Source organism: Salarias fasciatus, chromosome 19, assembly GCF_902148845.1.
Source record: "Salarias fasciatus chromosome 19, fSalaFa1.1, whole genome shotgun sequence".
Taxonomy (NCBI): domain Eukaryota; kingdom Metazoa; phylum Chordata; class Actinopteri; order Blenniiformes; family Blenniidae; genus Salarias; species Salarias fasciatus.
The window spans coordinates 16,718,539-16,736,043 of record NC_043763.1 but is presented as its reverse complement, the minus strand read 5'-3'; the positions used below and the strand labels follow the sequence as shown (position 1 = coordinate 16,736,043).

At 42.8% G+C, this 17,505-nt stretch overlaps 1 protein-coding gene across 3 annotated transcripts in view; it reads right to left on the bottom strand.

The window, feature by feature from the left end:
* Positions 1-2,704: 2,704 nt before the first annotated feature.
* The window catches only part of ralgapa1 (Ral GTPase activating protein catalytic subunit alpha 1), a 58,009-nt gene continuing 43,208 nt past the window's right edge, over positions 2,705-17,505 (bottom strand). For all 3 annotated transcript variants that reach the window (XM_030116152.1, XM_030116153.1, XM_030116154.1), the window contains 2 exons: positions 8,889-9,013; positions 2,705-4,777 (listed from right to left, as the gene is read on the bottom strand). In XM_030116152.1, coding sequence (XP_029972012.1) covers positions 4,632-4,777; positions 8,889-9,013 — 271 coding nt within the window. In that variant the 3' untranslated portion in view covers positions 2,705-4,631. The remainder of the gene's footprint in view (positions 4,778-8,888; positions 9,014-17,505) is intronic.

Sequence of the window (17,505 nt, the reverse complement as noted above, 5' to 3'; positions counted from 1 at the left end):
ACTCACGTTTTTTTGCAGGGGCTGCATGAAGCTGACCCGGAACACTGAATGACAGCATAAAAATATATAAACAATTAAAATCTTTCAAAAAACCGTGAAATTTCTCTTCAAATTTAGTTGCAACTAAAGTTGCTCAACATAAGTTTAGTCTTATTCAGGCTGCCCAAGTCTGCCAGACTCTGAAATCCTCCCTCTCTTCAGGTTAATGTTTCCAAAAGCCTGACGTTTCTATAAACTTATGTCTGTAATAATTCACCCTCACAGTGCGCTCATGCTACATTGACAGAGCTGCTACACTTATTAAACATTCCCCCAACAAGTAAAGTAAAGCGATACTTCATTTAAAAAGTTTTCTTCCACTTTGCTCGGTCATCTTTACTGGATCCCCTGGAAGACCGGTTTTGGCCTGCAGCCCATATGTTTGACACCCCTGACTAAATCTCTTCATCAGCTCCAGTTCCTTTTATGTAGCTGTTTCCCAATTTTCTCACAGGAATCAAGTCAGTGTGCCTTTCATTTAAAGGTCAGTCAGAATCCAAGCATTCAACACATTGACCCTGTAACAGTGGAGCTGTCCGTGGTGCTTAAACCAGACAGTCAACCCTCTCAGTCACACTTCTGTCTGCAAGCTGAGGTCAGCTCTCCAGGTATGTAAGACTGTGATGGCAACACACACGCACGCACGCAAAACATTTTCAATTAAATTTGTTGAGAGCACTTTCCTATAGTGACAAAAGGTTGTAGTGATTATGGCTGAATAAAGAATATATATATATATATATATATATATATATATTAAAAAAGGGTGGGGGTACCTTTGGTGTGATTGACTGACTTGAAACTACTCTGACTATGATTGGGAAATGTGTAGTGTAAGAGGTGACTATGTGTAACAGTTTGAATCTGTAATCTGCAACTTGCAATCACCTTTAAAAAAGGATTTTCACTCAATCTGAAGGTAGGAAGTCAGCTCTAGTAAAACAATTTGAAACATCAAGTCTACATTAATTCAAACAACTTTTAATCAAGTCTGAGCAATTAAAAAAAAAGTGGGTTGGTTTGTTTTACGTGTAAAGTTGCTAAAACTTGAAATATATTGGTGGAAAACATGACAATTTAGTCAGATGTCAACTGTCAATGAAAGTTGAGTTTTTTTTGGTTCTAAATTTAAGAAAATCAAACTGCAACCGCGACTTCACATTTTAAGGTTACAACCTCCTTCTAAGTTGAAGCAATCGCTTTGTTTCTGTGCGACTGAGAGGCGACATCATGTACAGTGCAGCATAAACAAACTCTAAGCTTAAACAATCAGGCTATTTTATGCCTTTTACTTTTAATAATATATGTGCCACTTCATGCATCAGCTGCAAAATATTTTCATACAAAAAGATGTAACATTTACTGTAAGCTCTCCTCGTGAAAAGTCTCTTTGTCTTTATGATTGTACATTACTGTTGGGATACTCGCTAAATGCCTTTATCATGCTGAAAATGTAACCGTGGTTCTATGAAGCCTGTACAGTACTATTTTGATATGGCTGAATGTGAAACTGAATCCAAATGTCAATAAATGTTAACGCAGTCCCTTGGCATGTTGGTAGCCATCTTTTATTGTCAAAACTCATCCTCCAGTCCACACTCTTCCGTGTGTCTCATACAGACTCATGTTCACACACACACACTACAGGTTCGACAGTAACACCATGAGTGGAGTGCTTGCGTGTGGCGCTACAGCTGTTACATGGTCAAAACATGCAGTTAGTATTGAACTGGTATCATGCAGTGTGTGTATATTCAGTAGTTACATGTGTGAGCTACGGTGAAGCCGCAGACGCTCCGCTGCACACATGAGAACCAAACGTTTCCTTCCCGTCAGGTGATCCTCCAGACGGCTCGCCGCAGTGCACCTTAACAGGTCAGTTGAAGCAGAATCTTGCTTGTCGTTGTAAGTGTATTTACATGTTTTGTCAAACGAGCGGCATCTCATTTGAAACCATGGTCGCCGTGGTTACGCTGTGGATGCAGCTGCGTGTCGGGGGCGTTTATGGGACGGAGCCGTTGGCAAACAGTCGTGTGTGTAGTTTCTATACAGCATGTGGAGAGCGAGGAGGGCCCCCGGGATGCAGCGGTCAGGTGAAAGGGGGGGGGGGGCTCACGTTCACCCAGCACTGGCTTTTCAGCCCCTCAGCAACAACAATCACAAACTCAACAGCAGCCGTTTAAAAGCGAGGTGCCTCACACAAATCGTCACCTTGCTCAGTAACCGAACACAAAACTTGACCTCATTTTACAAATGTGTTTAAAAAATAAAGTTCCAACCCTGACACAGCGGGTTCAAATAAAAAGAAAAGGTTGGACGATCCCTTCGCTCACAGCAGATAACCTGTAGCTGAGACGCAGAGAAACGACAACAGAACTGAGGCAGTGAAGCAACGTGATTAAAAAAAAAAAAAAAAAAATACCCCTTAAACACAGTTTACATGTGCCCGTCGAGTCCTGATGGCGCCTGGAGGTTTGAGCACTTTTACAGCGACCGGGAGTCGCTCAGACCTCGCTCGCCTCAAATACTGAGCTTTATAATAAAGTGGCAGTTTTCACTCATCTGCAGGAGTGTTAAGTGTTTCCAGCTGGACCTGCATTTGAGCCACATTACAAGATTTATCAATTGAGTTTCTGGATTTTTTCCCCTCAAAAATCAATCACAGGTCTTGAGAATTTGACATTAAAGTTATAAAATTTGACCTCTGTTATTTTACCATATCTTTTTTTTTTGTTGCAAAGTCTACATTTTTTCCTTTGTGTAGTTATTACTCTACCAAAGTTTTTCTCTTAATGTTCTGTATATTCCTGACATTTTACAATAAACTATGCTTATTCTTGACATTTTGTCTCTAATGTCAACAACTGAGAGTAATTTCTCTAATTTAACTCCACAAATGTTTTAATTACTTTTGATGTTTCGGTTTCATTTTTTACTTTTGTACTTATTTTACACCTTAAATGTAACATCAAAGTTCTTTCCTAAATGCTTTCTTTTATTGTTAACACTTTTCCTTTAAAGGTCAGATCTATTTTCCTTTTTCAGGTCAACATTTCACCTTTACTCCTTCAACTGTCACAATGTCAACATTTTAGTGTTTATTGAAATTTATTCCAATTTTTGTCTTTTTATTAGAGACTTAAAACTTTCATTCCTGACAATTTAACATTTTTCCTTCATCTCAAAACACAAAGACTATAAATATTTCTTGCATGCGGCCCTCATAGGCAGCTGTAAGGTCTGAAGGCATCACAAACCTCAAACTGCTTCGCGTTTGTCTGTGGGGTGCAGTTCAGCGTACACGACTCTCGGCACACTGAACACAAAACAGTGAAATTATGTTACAGTTTGTGGAGAATGAAGTGCGGGAGAGGAAGAAATGTTGTAGTGTTGCCCTATTTGTAGTAAATACATGGTGTTAAGTTTACACACAGTTTGGCTTTGGCAGCTATTCTCACAGAACCGTATATACACAGCAACCCTCCTCACACTGTACACATCCATATAGATATTCGGGTATCTACTATATATATACATTTTGCTCATACATATATAGACATACAGAATATATATATGACCGCGAGAACTAAGAGTGGCCGAGGCTTCTTGCCTCAGATGACAGAGGGATGACAAATACAGCATTGATCATTCTTGTTCAAGTTGAAACAATTTTACAGCCCATTTTTAAAAGGAAAAAAAAAGAGAAAACAAATGCATCGAGCATCAGTGCTTGTCCTCGTTTTTTGCAGCATGAGCAAGAAAACTGAATAACCTGAAACAAGGGCTTCTTCTTTGATCTCTGTCCGGTTAATGCACAACAAAGCTCTGTCCTCTGTCTCATTTTGTAAAACAACATCCACCCTGGTTCTAACACTTTCCTGGAAACATTTTTTTGGCCACCGCGTCCACAAAGACGTCCTTTTACCTTCTTTAAATTTGTATTTACATGTCACGAGGACTAAACAAAAAAGCTCTTGAGGCCTGTGCTGCGCTAAGAACAAAAATAGACTTTGCTTTCTGCGTGCGGCACCTTCCTCCCGTTTCTCTGTACAAACACACACAGACTACAGTACAAATATACAACGCATCTGCTTCTCTCTGTTTGTCAGTCTCGTCTCTGGAAGCAACATGTGAGGCGGCACGCCGAAGCTTTCTGCAGTTACAAGTGGCATCTGTGCACTTTGCATCATGGCACACAGTGTTAGGGACTAATACTGCACTGCTGTGGATATCTGATGCAAAGCTGGAGATATATACAACCGATGTGAGTGAAGTTACAGTATATCAATCCACAGAAGTTTACAATGCAGATATTTTCAGGGGCGTTTTTCATGCGTGAAAGCCCAGCGGCCAATCAGAGAGCTGCAGAGCTGGGAGCCATATCGGGATATGTTACATATATATTCACTTGTAGTTCTGTTAACATCCCCATTTCATTTTGAAAGATAATTAAAGACCCAATTTGGCCTGGAGGAGTGTTCTGAGGAGTGGCCGCCTCTGATTGGCTGATGGGAGGGACATCAAGTGCTTTTATGTATAGATTTATTTTCCACACTAATCTGATATGAGATGTCCCGTTGAAGGCCGACAGCTCAGGTCTTATTGGCCGATCCGGAGGAGCGCCGCAGCTTCATGGACATGCGGCTCTTGCTAGTCCGAGGAGACATGGGGGACGCCGAGTCGCTCCCGGCCTCCCCAAGAGCCGGACTTTCTCCCCGAAGAATCTCGAGGCAGGAGCCTGAGGAGGGGCGATGAGGTGGAGGAGGATGAGGATCGGGGGGGGGGGGGGGGGTGTCAGGGAAAATGTGATGGAGGAGATGGAGAAAACATCAACAACATCGCATGGCACCAGTTTCTACAGTCAGTTTACACAGACGGACAACATCTACACGAGCTCAGTCGTTCTTCCACACCCACTCGATCCAACACACTGATTCCACATGCTCTACGGCTACATCTTCTCTTTTAACCCATCAGGAGCTGGACCCGCGTCATGTATGCACACGGCCCGTCTGTGTCAACATGATAATGTCATTTTAACTAAATGATCTGCAGAAACACACACGAGGAAAAGCTCGGCTCATGTCGCATCCAGATCGGGTGCAAATGTTGTCTCAGATCTCAATGGGTTAATTGGTTCTATTCGGCTCACTAAAACAGATCAGCTAAAGGGAAACTACAGCGCGGGGAGCTACCTGTATCACAGCCACCATTCACCTGACGCACCACGCTGGACCTGTTGCTCTAAATGAGGGGTGTCAAACTCCTAAGTTCAAAATAAATCCTGACAATAATTCTGTTTAATGCACTTTTTTTTCATAGTTTCTCACCATGCCAGAGTGAGATAAAGCCTGTTGTCTCACAAATCATGGGACTTCTGCAGCTTTTGGCATGAATATTATCAGTTTCTCAATATTGTATCGACATTTCACTGCTGTCTCAGAGTCAGATTACAATCTCTAATCTTAAGAAGTGCAAACTTCTGTGGACAGATTTGGAACAAAAGTGACTTTTATTGAAAAATCTGTTAAATTCTTTGCCCAGATTAAAAACTTGTCATTTTTTGGCCTGCAGGATTCACGTTTGACACCCCCCCCCCTGCTCTGGACTGACTAAAGACACCACGGCTACCCTCTGTGAGGCATACCATTCACAGCTAGCATGGAGGACCTTCTGCTTCAGGCCTTTGCCCTTCACCCTCAGTACTGTCAAGCTGTCTACAGGTTTAGGAACCATCAGATACATCCCACTGTGCTCCTCTGGACGGAGGAGGACAGCAGAGAGGAGGACAGGACAGGACAGGAGAGGGTGGAGGAGGAGAGAAAAAGGACAATAAAAGAAAGCAAAAATTTAGAATGACAAGGAATGAATTGAATGAAAGTGATTAAAAAAGGAAAGAATGACAATGATGAAAAGGGTAGAAGAAAATAAACACGTTGAATAAAGCGAGAGGAACACAAAACAGGAGAGTGAGGTTGAGGGGAAAAAAAGAGATGAAAAATGAAGACAATCAGGAGAAAGGAGAAAACAGGCTCCATCCGTTCACACAAACATTACTGTCTCAGAGTGAAAGAAACGACACAGACTTAATGAGACAAACATCAGCGCTTCATTCAGCTGAACCCACCAACCCACCGGAAAACAAACAACAAGCAACTGTTAAAGTTACACATCCAGTTTGTTGACATGTGCACACCTACCCATTCTGTGTGTGTGTGTGTGTGTGCGCGTAGTGCTAACAGTGCTACATCATATCAAATCCAGAAGAAGAGACAGGAGCATACAGGGCGGTTAGAGGAAGAGCTGGTCCAGGGCAGAGTCACACGGCAAGTCAACACAACGGGCGCCCACGAGGCGGAGGCGGTGAGAGGAGAGAGGAGGAGGTTAGAGGAGGAAGAGGAGGAGATCTCACTGTGATCAGGCATCGCAGTGCAGTTTGGTGTGAATGACTGATGAACCGGATCCTTCACAGTTTGATGTGAAAGAAGAAACCCGAGACTGACACCGTGGGACGTGTGTGTGTGTGAACTTGTGAAAAGAGAAAGTTTGAATCAAACTGTTGAACATGATTATGTTTGATCGCGTCAGTAAAATAACTAATCAATTCCAAAGATTTCCCTTTGTTTCATAGTAAAGAAGGGCGAGCGGTACTTTGTGAAAATGTTCACATCCGATGAACTCTTTGGCCTCCAAACCCTGATGAGAATGACCTGTGACCTCCGAGCAAGAGATTTTTATCCGTTCCAGAGGGGTGAGGGGGCTGGAGTAACTTGGCCCGAGGCAACCGGGGGCCTGAACATTATTATTGACTTCACATTAAATTCTATGTGGGTATGCTGACGTGACCAGGGTGCAAATAAGCATTGCTGGAGGGGTGTGTGTGTGTTGGATATAGCTACAGAATTATCGTAAAACTATCCCACACGCTGACCCAAATAACAAGCCCACTCCTGCAACAGTCAAATGTAGTCGGCATGTGTCTACTGGTGTTATTAATCGTACATCATGTGATAATTATCACGCACCTCACAAGGCCACGGGAAATACGCTGCTCGGGCTAGAACATTTTGCCCCACGCTTTGTCATGGTGGGGAGTAATTTCACTTAGAAATGCACAGAAAATTAAATTAAACTGAAACCTTTGGTGCATTTTTACATCCGTACACAAATCCAAAGTGCTGTCTCCTGATGCATTATGAGCAGGATACATTTAGGTGGTTTTGGCGTGATGGGGTGGATGTTCAGAGGCCGGGTGTGTTGTACTGTAGGGTACTTTCACTAAAACAGTGTGTATCTCTGGGGGGGAAAAAATGGGAATCTTTTTAAATTGGGTGAATTCTCACCGCAGGCTGGACATATGTGGGACGTACATGATGTGATTTGAGCACATTGAAAAGTAAAATTAGACCAATGTACTATTTATTTTAACATTCAAAGGTAAAAGACTCAATTGGGTCAGTAATCATTTTCTTTAAGTATTATGAAACTAATGAAAGTCATTACAGTTTTCCTTTGGAGCACAGAGTGTCTGATGTTCTGGTCTGAGAGTGCGATGTGTATCAGCTCCTAAAAAGCTCATTAAATCATCACATCAATGTGTCGCTTTGTCGGTATCGTCCAACCCAGGAAACGCAGCAAGTCACACCAAACCACACGGAGCAATGAGTCCAGAGTGACACTTCCTGTGACGGAGCTGCCGTTAGTGCATGCAGGGCCGCTGGATCGGTGGAGAAAAACACACGGCGAGATGAGAGGAGAGCCAAGGTTAGGGGCTGAAAGTGTCAGTGAGAGGAAGAGCCACTCCAAACAGGGCGTGTCAATCACCAGGCTTACCTTGCTTTTGTTTGTTTTGGTTTTTTTTTTTTTTTTTTTTTTAGCTATAGGCAAGTGAGACAATACGATCTAAAAGGATGGGGGAACAAGAGGGGAAAGGAGGAAATAAAAAAAAAAGAAAAATAGAAATAAAACAGAAACAAACATTAGCATTAGTTATTAAATAAATACCCCAAAATAAATAAATGCATAAATTAAGTAAATTTAAAAAAAAAATCTCAAAGTGAAACATGATAAATAAAAAAAAAAAAAACATTTAGGATATCCATAAAAAAACAAAAAGTGAAATTGAACAAAAACAGAGAAGAATGTTTTATCATTGTGCTGTTAAAATGGGAAAATCTGAGTTAATACAGGGATTCTGCAGTAATTTGAGCAAGCTTTATTTCACAGCACGGGATCATATTCACACAAAAGATAATGCACGTCTCATAAAATAATTTAGAATTTGAGAGATTCCTTGATCCTGTGCCTTGAAATGGAAACGTTGATGCTGAACACATTCATGACTGACAAACCATGTGCCGACTGGGTGTCTGATATTAAGGGGGGGGGGAGACACACCAGTGTGTCGGGTTGTGCCAGATGTTATTCAGCCTCAAAGCGGAGTGATTATTACTGTATCATTATTATTTTTTTTGACACAACAGTTGGTGAGATGGGGAGCAGTTGGTTGAGAAAAACAACAGTTGCCACTTTCACACGTACCCAGAGAAACGCACACGGTCACACCCATCACATCACGCCACTGGACCCCCTACCCCCGCCCCCCAACAATCCAGACTGTCACGTTAACGCGCCGACATGTGGCCCGCCGTGCACACTTCTGCTCCTTCATGTCTCCGTGAAGAAAACGTGTGTCTTACCTGCGAGATTCGATTAATGTAATTGGCCGTTGTGCTGAACGACGGGGTTAAACGGGAATCAAACGACAGCCCGGCATTTTTAAATGATGTTGTGATGCTGATGTTCCCCCAGTGATCTGTTGGGGGGGGGGGTCAAGCGTCGGGTCTTACCTGTGTCCGAGGGCAGGTGGGTGCAGGGGGCGGGGCTGTAGACCCGAGCCGCATAATCCTCAAACGTCGTCGGCTCCTGGTGGTGCTGCACGATGGTTTCGAGGTACCGAGCCCGCTCCTCATAACTGGGATCAAAGGTCAAGGAACAATTCACAACCCAGACGCTTAGGATGAAATTTTTTAAAAACAACATTAAAAAAAAAAAAAAAAAAAAAATGTATGCGGGCAGAAACTTAAAAACTAGAAAATGTCAGAAAGTGAAGTAAAGCTGAATATTTGCTAAATGTTTAATTAGAGTCACATTTTATGATCGCAATGTTTTCATTTTACATTTTTGAAGGAACTTTGCCAACAAATTACGGATTAAAAAGAGTCAACTTCTTAAAAAACTACTTTTACATTTCAAACTTACATGTAAATACTTTCATAGCAAAACTATTAAAAATTTCTTACTTAAAAAATAGTTCCAACCAATTTGTAAACCTTTTTCAAAGCTTGTACTCGGGAATAATAAATTGTACTTTCTTCCAGCTTTTCAAGTATAATAATGACAGTAATCAAAATAAGTAACTATTACAGCAAGAAGGTTTCTGTTTCAGAACAGATGATAGATTTTTCCAAATGCCTGCATAAGCGTCCTTCCATAAAACAAAAGCAGGCTGAGCACGTTATATATATTATATATTTACCATATATTTGGAGACAAAAAAGACAAAAAACCCACAACAGATTAGAGATTAAAAACTGGGGAAACGAAACATCAAATTGTTGTTGGGGATATTTAGAAAATTCAGCGAGTTGATTTGCAGATGTCAGTAATGACAGACTCATTAGCTCCATGTCCCCGGATTTCAATGTAAATTCAAAGTGAATACGGTGGAGAGAAAAAGGAAAACAAAAGGTAAACCTAGTCCTCTTTTCTCTCTCTCACTATTACAGTGATGAATTCAGAGCGGGGCAGAAAGACGGAGCTGAGAGCAGAGTAAATGGAAACCCAGAGTTCTACTGTCCATCTATTAGTGATAACCTCATTCATAGAATGACATTTACCCTCTTTTCCTCGGTCCCTCTCATACATCCAACCATAATGACAGCCATATGCAGCCGTAACAGTCCGAGACACACACACACACACACACACACACACACTCACAATTGAGTCTCATCATCTCCCAATAGCATTACCATTTGCTCAGTGAGTTCCAATAACGAGAGATTTTCAATGAGAGCGCGACGTTTGTGTGTGTGTGTGTGTCTGAATTTGATAAGCTTGGTTGTGAACAGGCACAATGTGTGCACGTGAGACTTAGTGCGACTGTGTGAGTGCGTGATGGGATTGAGCCAATGAATCTTCAGAATGAAATCTGTGTGAGAGTGTGTGTGTGTGTGTTCACGTTGTGAATGGTTCGGCCATCTGTAATAGCGCCCGTGGGTTTTCTATTGGGTTAGAGAGCTGGTCTATGGGCCTCAGAAGGAGAAAGATTCAGGTCTAATGGTAACTGATTCAGTTAGACACAATGATAATAACAACAATATGGCTCCTTTAAAGTGCGCTGGAAGACGGGAGAAGAAACCACAGGGAATGGACAAGAGGTGAGCGGAACGAGGCAGTGGAAGAAACGCACGAGGAAAATATAAAGCTTTTTGTATTTTGTGTCATTTATATAAAAGCACCTACTGGCCATTGGTTTATTGAAGCTCCTGCTCTTTCCTGGAGGCCTGGCAGAGCCTGAGCGATTGCTGCATGTAGCTATACCGTATTCTTCTGCCTTCATCAGTTGACAGAAGATGATCTCAGCTTGGTTATGAAGCACCTCTGGTGGTATTTCCAAGCTGGACCTCAGGACGATCAGCCCTTCCTCAAAAAAGATGTTTCTATTTACTATTATATCCGATCAACTTTTCTTCCTTTAAGTTTTTAATCTCAGTAAAATCCTTCACACGTCGTCAGGAACGTCCCTTTCCAGACATCTCTGGCCTCAATCTCCTCCTCGGATTTAAGGTAAGATGCTGATAAGATGAACAGGATAATAATATTATAATATTAATTGAATCATAAGTTGCTGGGTCAGATGGCAGAAAAAGAAGCAGTCTGAACTGAATGACTGTGACCCTCCCTGGAGAGGTCAGGAGGCGGAGCAGGACGAGGCCTAACAGACACTGCCCTTCTTAACTCTGCTTATATCTCCAAAAAGCACAATACCAGCTCGCTCTTTGGAGAAAACTGAGACACTTCAGCTTAAATTAAACCACTGGAATAAATACTTCAGTCATCACTTCAAATATATTACCCTGACAGAGTAGATCACTCTTTATAAGACGATGAATAGAAACCGTTATGTGTCATCAGACACCCACACATAAAATACATACTAGTAGTCAGGCTGTGTTACATAAATATGGCAGAAACATGGCAAAAATAATTCTAATCATTAGTATAATCAACAAAACACACTGAAATATAAGCACATAAATTTTATTTGTATGTGGTGTTCTTTTTAACTCTCCTTATATGTTGTAAAAATTAATTTCCTTAGTTTTCCAGTTCTGACCAGAATGTGAAAAACATATTTTTTGAGCTTAAGAATTACAAAAGCTTTTCTAGAGATTAAAAAAAAAAAACATGTTTGACTTTCCAAACATCACAGGAGCAAAGTGGAGTAAACAGAGATATCTGGCTGAAGGCGGAGGTTAGAGGTGCAAATCTACAGTGGTGCTGAGAAAGGAAGAGCAACTGCTAGAAGACGACGGGAAACCGCAGAGGTGTGGAGGACGAGGGGCGAGAACCCAGCGGCGGATCACAGAGGAGGCGAGCGGGGAGGACAGTGGGGGGGCCGGATGGGAGGAGGGGGTGTGTAAAGTAAAGACAAAGCCGTGTGAGTGTGTGAGCGGCCGCCGCTCTCACTCTGAGCCTCAACGTGATCTCAGTGTTCGCCTTTTCCTGCCTACCCTGCTCCCCTCGGCGTCGCGCTTCCACGTCTGGCGAGCCGGCGCGAGGAGAGAAGAGGTGGCTGCGCGGAAGTCGCGTAATTAGGAAGTATTGAATTAACTACTCCAGCAAAAACAACACCTAATCATCTTCATCTCATGTCGGCGTAACGCGCGGCTGCATGACGCAACGGGGTGTGAACACGAGAGAGAGCTGTGGGGTTTTTTTTTAAATTCTATTTTCAAGAAGCAGACAAAAGGCCACCTTTTCATAATTTCTAAGGTTAAAAGGTTCAACGACACCCGCGGGAAAGAAAGAAGCCCGTAGAGGTGAGGAAACAGCAAGAGTGAGAACAAGGAGAAAGAGGAGGGCTGCGCCGAGAGCCGCGGCGCCACCGCTGAGATAAATGACAAGAACATCACTTTTCCTCGCTCTTTCTCCGTCTGACTTCTCTCTGCCTCCCACCCGTCTTTGTTCCTCTCAGTGTGGGCCTCCGCCAGCCGACTTATGTCACAGTGTCACAAACACCGGCTCCCCGCGGCGCGGAGCTGGGGAGGGTGGAGGCGGCGGCGGCGGCGGTGGGAGGGACTTGCATGCCGAACGGGCAGAGCCGATGACTGGGGATGCACCGGAGCATCAGAACTGGCAACAAGTGAAAGTCAGTTTCATCAGGACAATGAGCAGAAGTTCTTCACAGTTGCAGAATTAAATAAAGATGTAAATCTACAAATCAGACAGGATAGAAATGGAAGCCGTTTCTTGCGTTTTAACATGTTGATGTGGTGATAAACATCTGGAAAACTTTTTTTTTTTTAATCTGGAAATTGTTAGCAAAGATGAAGTCCACTATTTCACCTATTCACAGTATCACTTCCATCTGCAGGTCGTGTTTTTCCTTTCTTTTCTGTTTGTCTTGCAGCTCCAATCCCCGTTCTCATATTTACTTTAGCACTTCTTTAGCATCCGGACACAACAGCAAAGTGCTGTCTGCCTTGCTTTTTAAAATGAAATCTTTGTTTCACTCTACTAGTCTGGTTCATTTATTTATTTATTATTTCTTTAAATCTGCCTTCATGCGGTCCAGTGAACAGTTTCCTAGTTTTAAATCTGCAGTGTGAAATGTTTTCTCTGCATGAAACATGCTGCACGAACAGTTATTATTATTGGTATTAGAAAAAAAAAAAAAAAGTGCAACCTATTGAAGGGTCAAAGAAAATCGACTTGCAGAGCGCTCATGCATCTCTGGCTCCATCCGTCCCTCCTTCCCTCTCTCCAAATGGCCGTCAGTGCTACGAAATCTACTGTAATTGAATTTCAGATGGCTCCTCTTATTAAGTCATTAGCAGAAAAATATCTCTCTTTCAAAGAGAGAGAGAGAGAGAGAGAGAGAGAGGGGAAAGAAAGAGGTAAAATTATGAGGGGAGAACGATGGGAGAGAGGCTGGTGAGGGAGCGAGAGAGTGAGGAGGACGGCAGAGAGACGGAGGAGCGAGGGGGCGGATAAAGAGGCTCTTTTGTGTCGAGTCAGAAACTCATTTTCTTGTGCGCAGCCGAATAAGAGTGGCGGGAGTGAAGTGTTCGTGTCTTCCTTAGCTCTCTCGCCCTCTCTCCATTTCGGGCCTTTTCTCTCGCTCTCTCCCCTGCGGCGCGCCTCATTGTGGCCGTGTTCGACTCCTGTGATCACTTGAGACCGAGGGAGGCTGAAGGAGGAGGCGAGGAGCCGAGGGGAGGAGAAAAGGAGCTTGTTAGCGCATTAGGAGCTGGGACCACTGCTGGGACATTTGAGTGTGTGTGTGTGTCTGTGTGTATACTAAGGTATGTCTATGTTGAGTGTGTGTTTTTGAATCATCTCCACGAATGGCTTCGAGCTCTTTTTTTGGGAACAATGTGCCTGAAACTACTAACATGAAATTAACAACGCAGGAACAATTACTAAAGTTTCTATTAGTTTGTTACTTGTTGCTTTTAAGGTTCAGTGAACAGCTGTGACGCCGCTGTTGCTCCGATTCGTTCTTTGTGAGAACTTAACTTTAATGGTACAACGGCTTTTGTCTGAGTGGTTACTATTTCCCTAAACTCCTGTTTGCTGGCAGAGCACCTCAGTCCTCTTGACAACATTAAAGATGTCCGACTGGAAGAAATCTCAGCTGTTTTGTCATTACTCCATAAATCGGTTGAAGCATCAGAATCACTGCACTTGCAGCATGACACCCCCCTGCCACACCCCCCCCAAAAAAAGGAGGAAAAAGAGAACAATTAACTCAAATAGTGTGGGCCACCAGTTGATTTCCAAACAACTGATGTAACTCTGACCGTTTGGTTCCATCAAATAGTTCATTTCCTTGTTTCAAAAACCTATCATGAAGCGAGACTAGCACACAAGACAGCAGAACACTGTAGTTTTTTTTTTTTTTTCCCTTCATCAGTATCTAACCCCGTGGAGCAGCGAGGAGCTGAATCTTTTTGCAGGCTTTTCTTTAAACTACCCTGGGTCACACCGGCATCATTTCACTTGGGTCAGACGAATGAACAAATCTCACCAGAAACCAATAGAAGCATCTCTACGAGGATGAGAGAACACCTCATCTCCTTTTTTTTTTTTTTTTTGCCCCCCTTCTCTTTCTTTTCGGTGCGATTTTTTTCTCATCTGAAGGGCAGAAAATTATGTTAAAAACAGCCCGACAGATGAGTCCATTTTCCAAAGCTTGTCTAAAAGATACCTCTCCTCAGACACACACAAGCACCCTATCTGTCCTCTCCACCCCGGGCATTGGAACAGACAACAGAGAAGAGGACATCAGAGGGATAATACAATTGGAAAAGCTTTACAGCGTGTAATGATAAACCTGTGCGTACGTGTGTGTGTGTTTGTGTGTGTGTGTGTGTGTCCATGCCCAAAGGAACAAGCTAATGGGTTTATATCTTTCTGTGATAGCAGTGATATGGAGGCTTTGTGATTTCATTACCAGTGTGTGTGTCCACGTACGCCAAAGATGAGGACAAAGATAAGTTAGGCTGATGCATCACTTATTGCCAGCGGACGACGCGCATGAAAGACACACACTAGCCACCGTGTTTACCCCTATTCATCTCCTCTTTAACCCCCGTGCACGGGGGAAAACAGATGTGATACATTAATTGCCCCCTTGTCACCCCGATGCTTCACCCTGTGACATTAAACTGTGTGCGCACACATCCACACACTCCTCCTCCTCCTCTCTCTGCCTCCACTGGGGAGCCCTAAAGCTGCCAAAGCAATTGCGAGCTTTATTTAACAGACACATACAAACGTGCACAGCGAGGGTGTGTGTGATTGTCACCAAAGCCATAATAATAATTCTTTTATTGAGGAGATGGAGCCTGCTCTTATCTGCAGGCAGTTAGATAATACACACACACACACACCCTCCTCCACACGCTATATCTACATACACACATGTAAGAACTCATATTTATATAATTAGAAGAAACACAATTATTTCTACAAGGTAAATCCAACAAGGATTTCCTTTCTGCTTTGAACTGTAAATTTAGTTTATTTTGCACATTGAAATAAGTAAATAAGTCTGAACAGTTTGCATGTCGAAACACTATTCCGGCGATATTGTAATTCAGGGACCGAAGTACAAAGACAATTCTGCTTCTGGTGAAAAATATATAAAACAAAACTATAAATATATTTAAAAAATAGAGATATATTCAGAAATAGACAATCACCAACTTATGAACTGGGTAAATGACAAACACGCCACAGCGCTCTGTTCTGCCCCTTTAAGGCCAAACTCAAGACGGTGATTAGAGCTCATAGTGCACGGTTTGCGGCGCTGCACTGCGCTCGGTCATCCACCAGATCCCGCCCTGAATCTTAAACACCTTGTCACATAAAAAATACTTAGGTTCGCACAGCCCAGCCACACAGTGCATACACGGACACACACACACGCTGCAGATTAGGTTGTTTACCAGTCAGAGGGGGGTCTGCTCCAACTAGGTGTGATCAAGCTGCTGATGGCTTCGGCGCATGTGTCTGCACAGCTCTCGGTGACAAGCACATATGTGCACACAAACAGACGCGCGCACACACCTCATTACTCAGCCTCAACAAGAATCATACGCTTTGGAAATTACACACACACACACACACAATATGGACAGAACACTTAAGATAAAGTCATATATCATCTCACTTAACATGAATTTCCTTTTTTTTTGTTCTTTTATAATTAACCAGTTTTTCTGCTGTGTGTGTGTGTGTGTGTTGGAACATGATGAGTCTTTAAAAAAAAAAATCTGCGCTGGTAGACCTACATTATGAATGCAATGTAATCTACATAGGATGAAAATGGATGTAGAAAAGCGGAAAAGGCTAAAATTATAAAATAAAATGGTCATCTTGTGGATATCAACATACTGAACATGCTGCACTTGACTGTGACTGAATATGGTTTAATTTTCTTTAATGGACAATTTTCTTTAGAGGACAATCTTTCTGTACTTTGAGACTTTGGAAATTATTAAAACCGACAGGCTGCGCAGGAAAACATCCTGCAACAAGTTATGGAGAATATTTCTGCTTTCCATATACTTTAAGGACTGCAACTGTAGCTTTGATTTAATGGGTATTAAAAATGCACAGTAGGATGGAGGGATTTTGGGTTTTAACGCCCTGTTACCTCTTTGTATTTTCTTTTCTCCTGCTGACTATTGGTGAAGGCAAAGTACGCAGAAAAAAGTCACCTTTTGTTCAAAAATCAAACCTTCTAATTGGCTTCATTGTTTTCACGTGTCAAAGATTACCAAGCTGAAGCATGTTACACACGGTGACATCCTGAAAGCATCTAAAAAATATTTACAAGCGCGCACATCCCCAACATCATCGCGGAAGGAAGAGATTAGTTGTGGCCCCTCCCCCTCATCGAGCCCCCCCAACATCCACCCAGAGGGAAACAATTAAGTACAAATCCCCCTACACGTTCTGTACACTTTCACTTATTCATTTCTTTACATCATGCACACACTTTCAGCCTAATCCTACTTGTATCTGTGGGTGTTTAAGGCCATTTAATAGCAATTTCGAGAGCGCCGTTTGCAGCCCGAAAGAGAGAATAAAATACTTTTTTATTCCATCTGTGATATAAGGTTGCTGACTGTGCGACTTATTCAGGATTGCAGTTGTTAATTTACATCTGCACCTGGGAATTATTTCTAATCCGCTAGCAAATGTCAGAGCCACTTCCGTGCACCTGCATCAACAGCAAATTGTTGTTGATTGTGCGCCGTTTCATCAGACGGAACAAAACAACTTGCGTCGGCTCGTCTTCTCTTTTATATCGGAGGGAATGTTTTCTCTGTGTCTGATGGGCGCAGCGCCGCTCGGGGGAGGTTAAGGATAACATGACCCCATTTTCGGCGTCGGCAAAAGGAAAATGTCTTCAATTTGTCAGGTTTCGCCCTCACCTTACCACCGCGGGGAGAAACACGCACTCCTTGTCACACGCGGCAGATTGTAGCCTTACTGGGACAATGGGCTCTATTGTGAGAGCTGGCAGAGAGAAGCCATGCAGGCCGCGAGGCGTTTGGCTGCCCTCGGTGAGTGTATGTGTGTGTGTGGATATGGGGGAGATAATAGCGCTACATGCCCAGAGCTGCCATCATTTCGCTGGGAACAGAGTGTGAAAGCGAGGGGAAG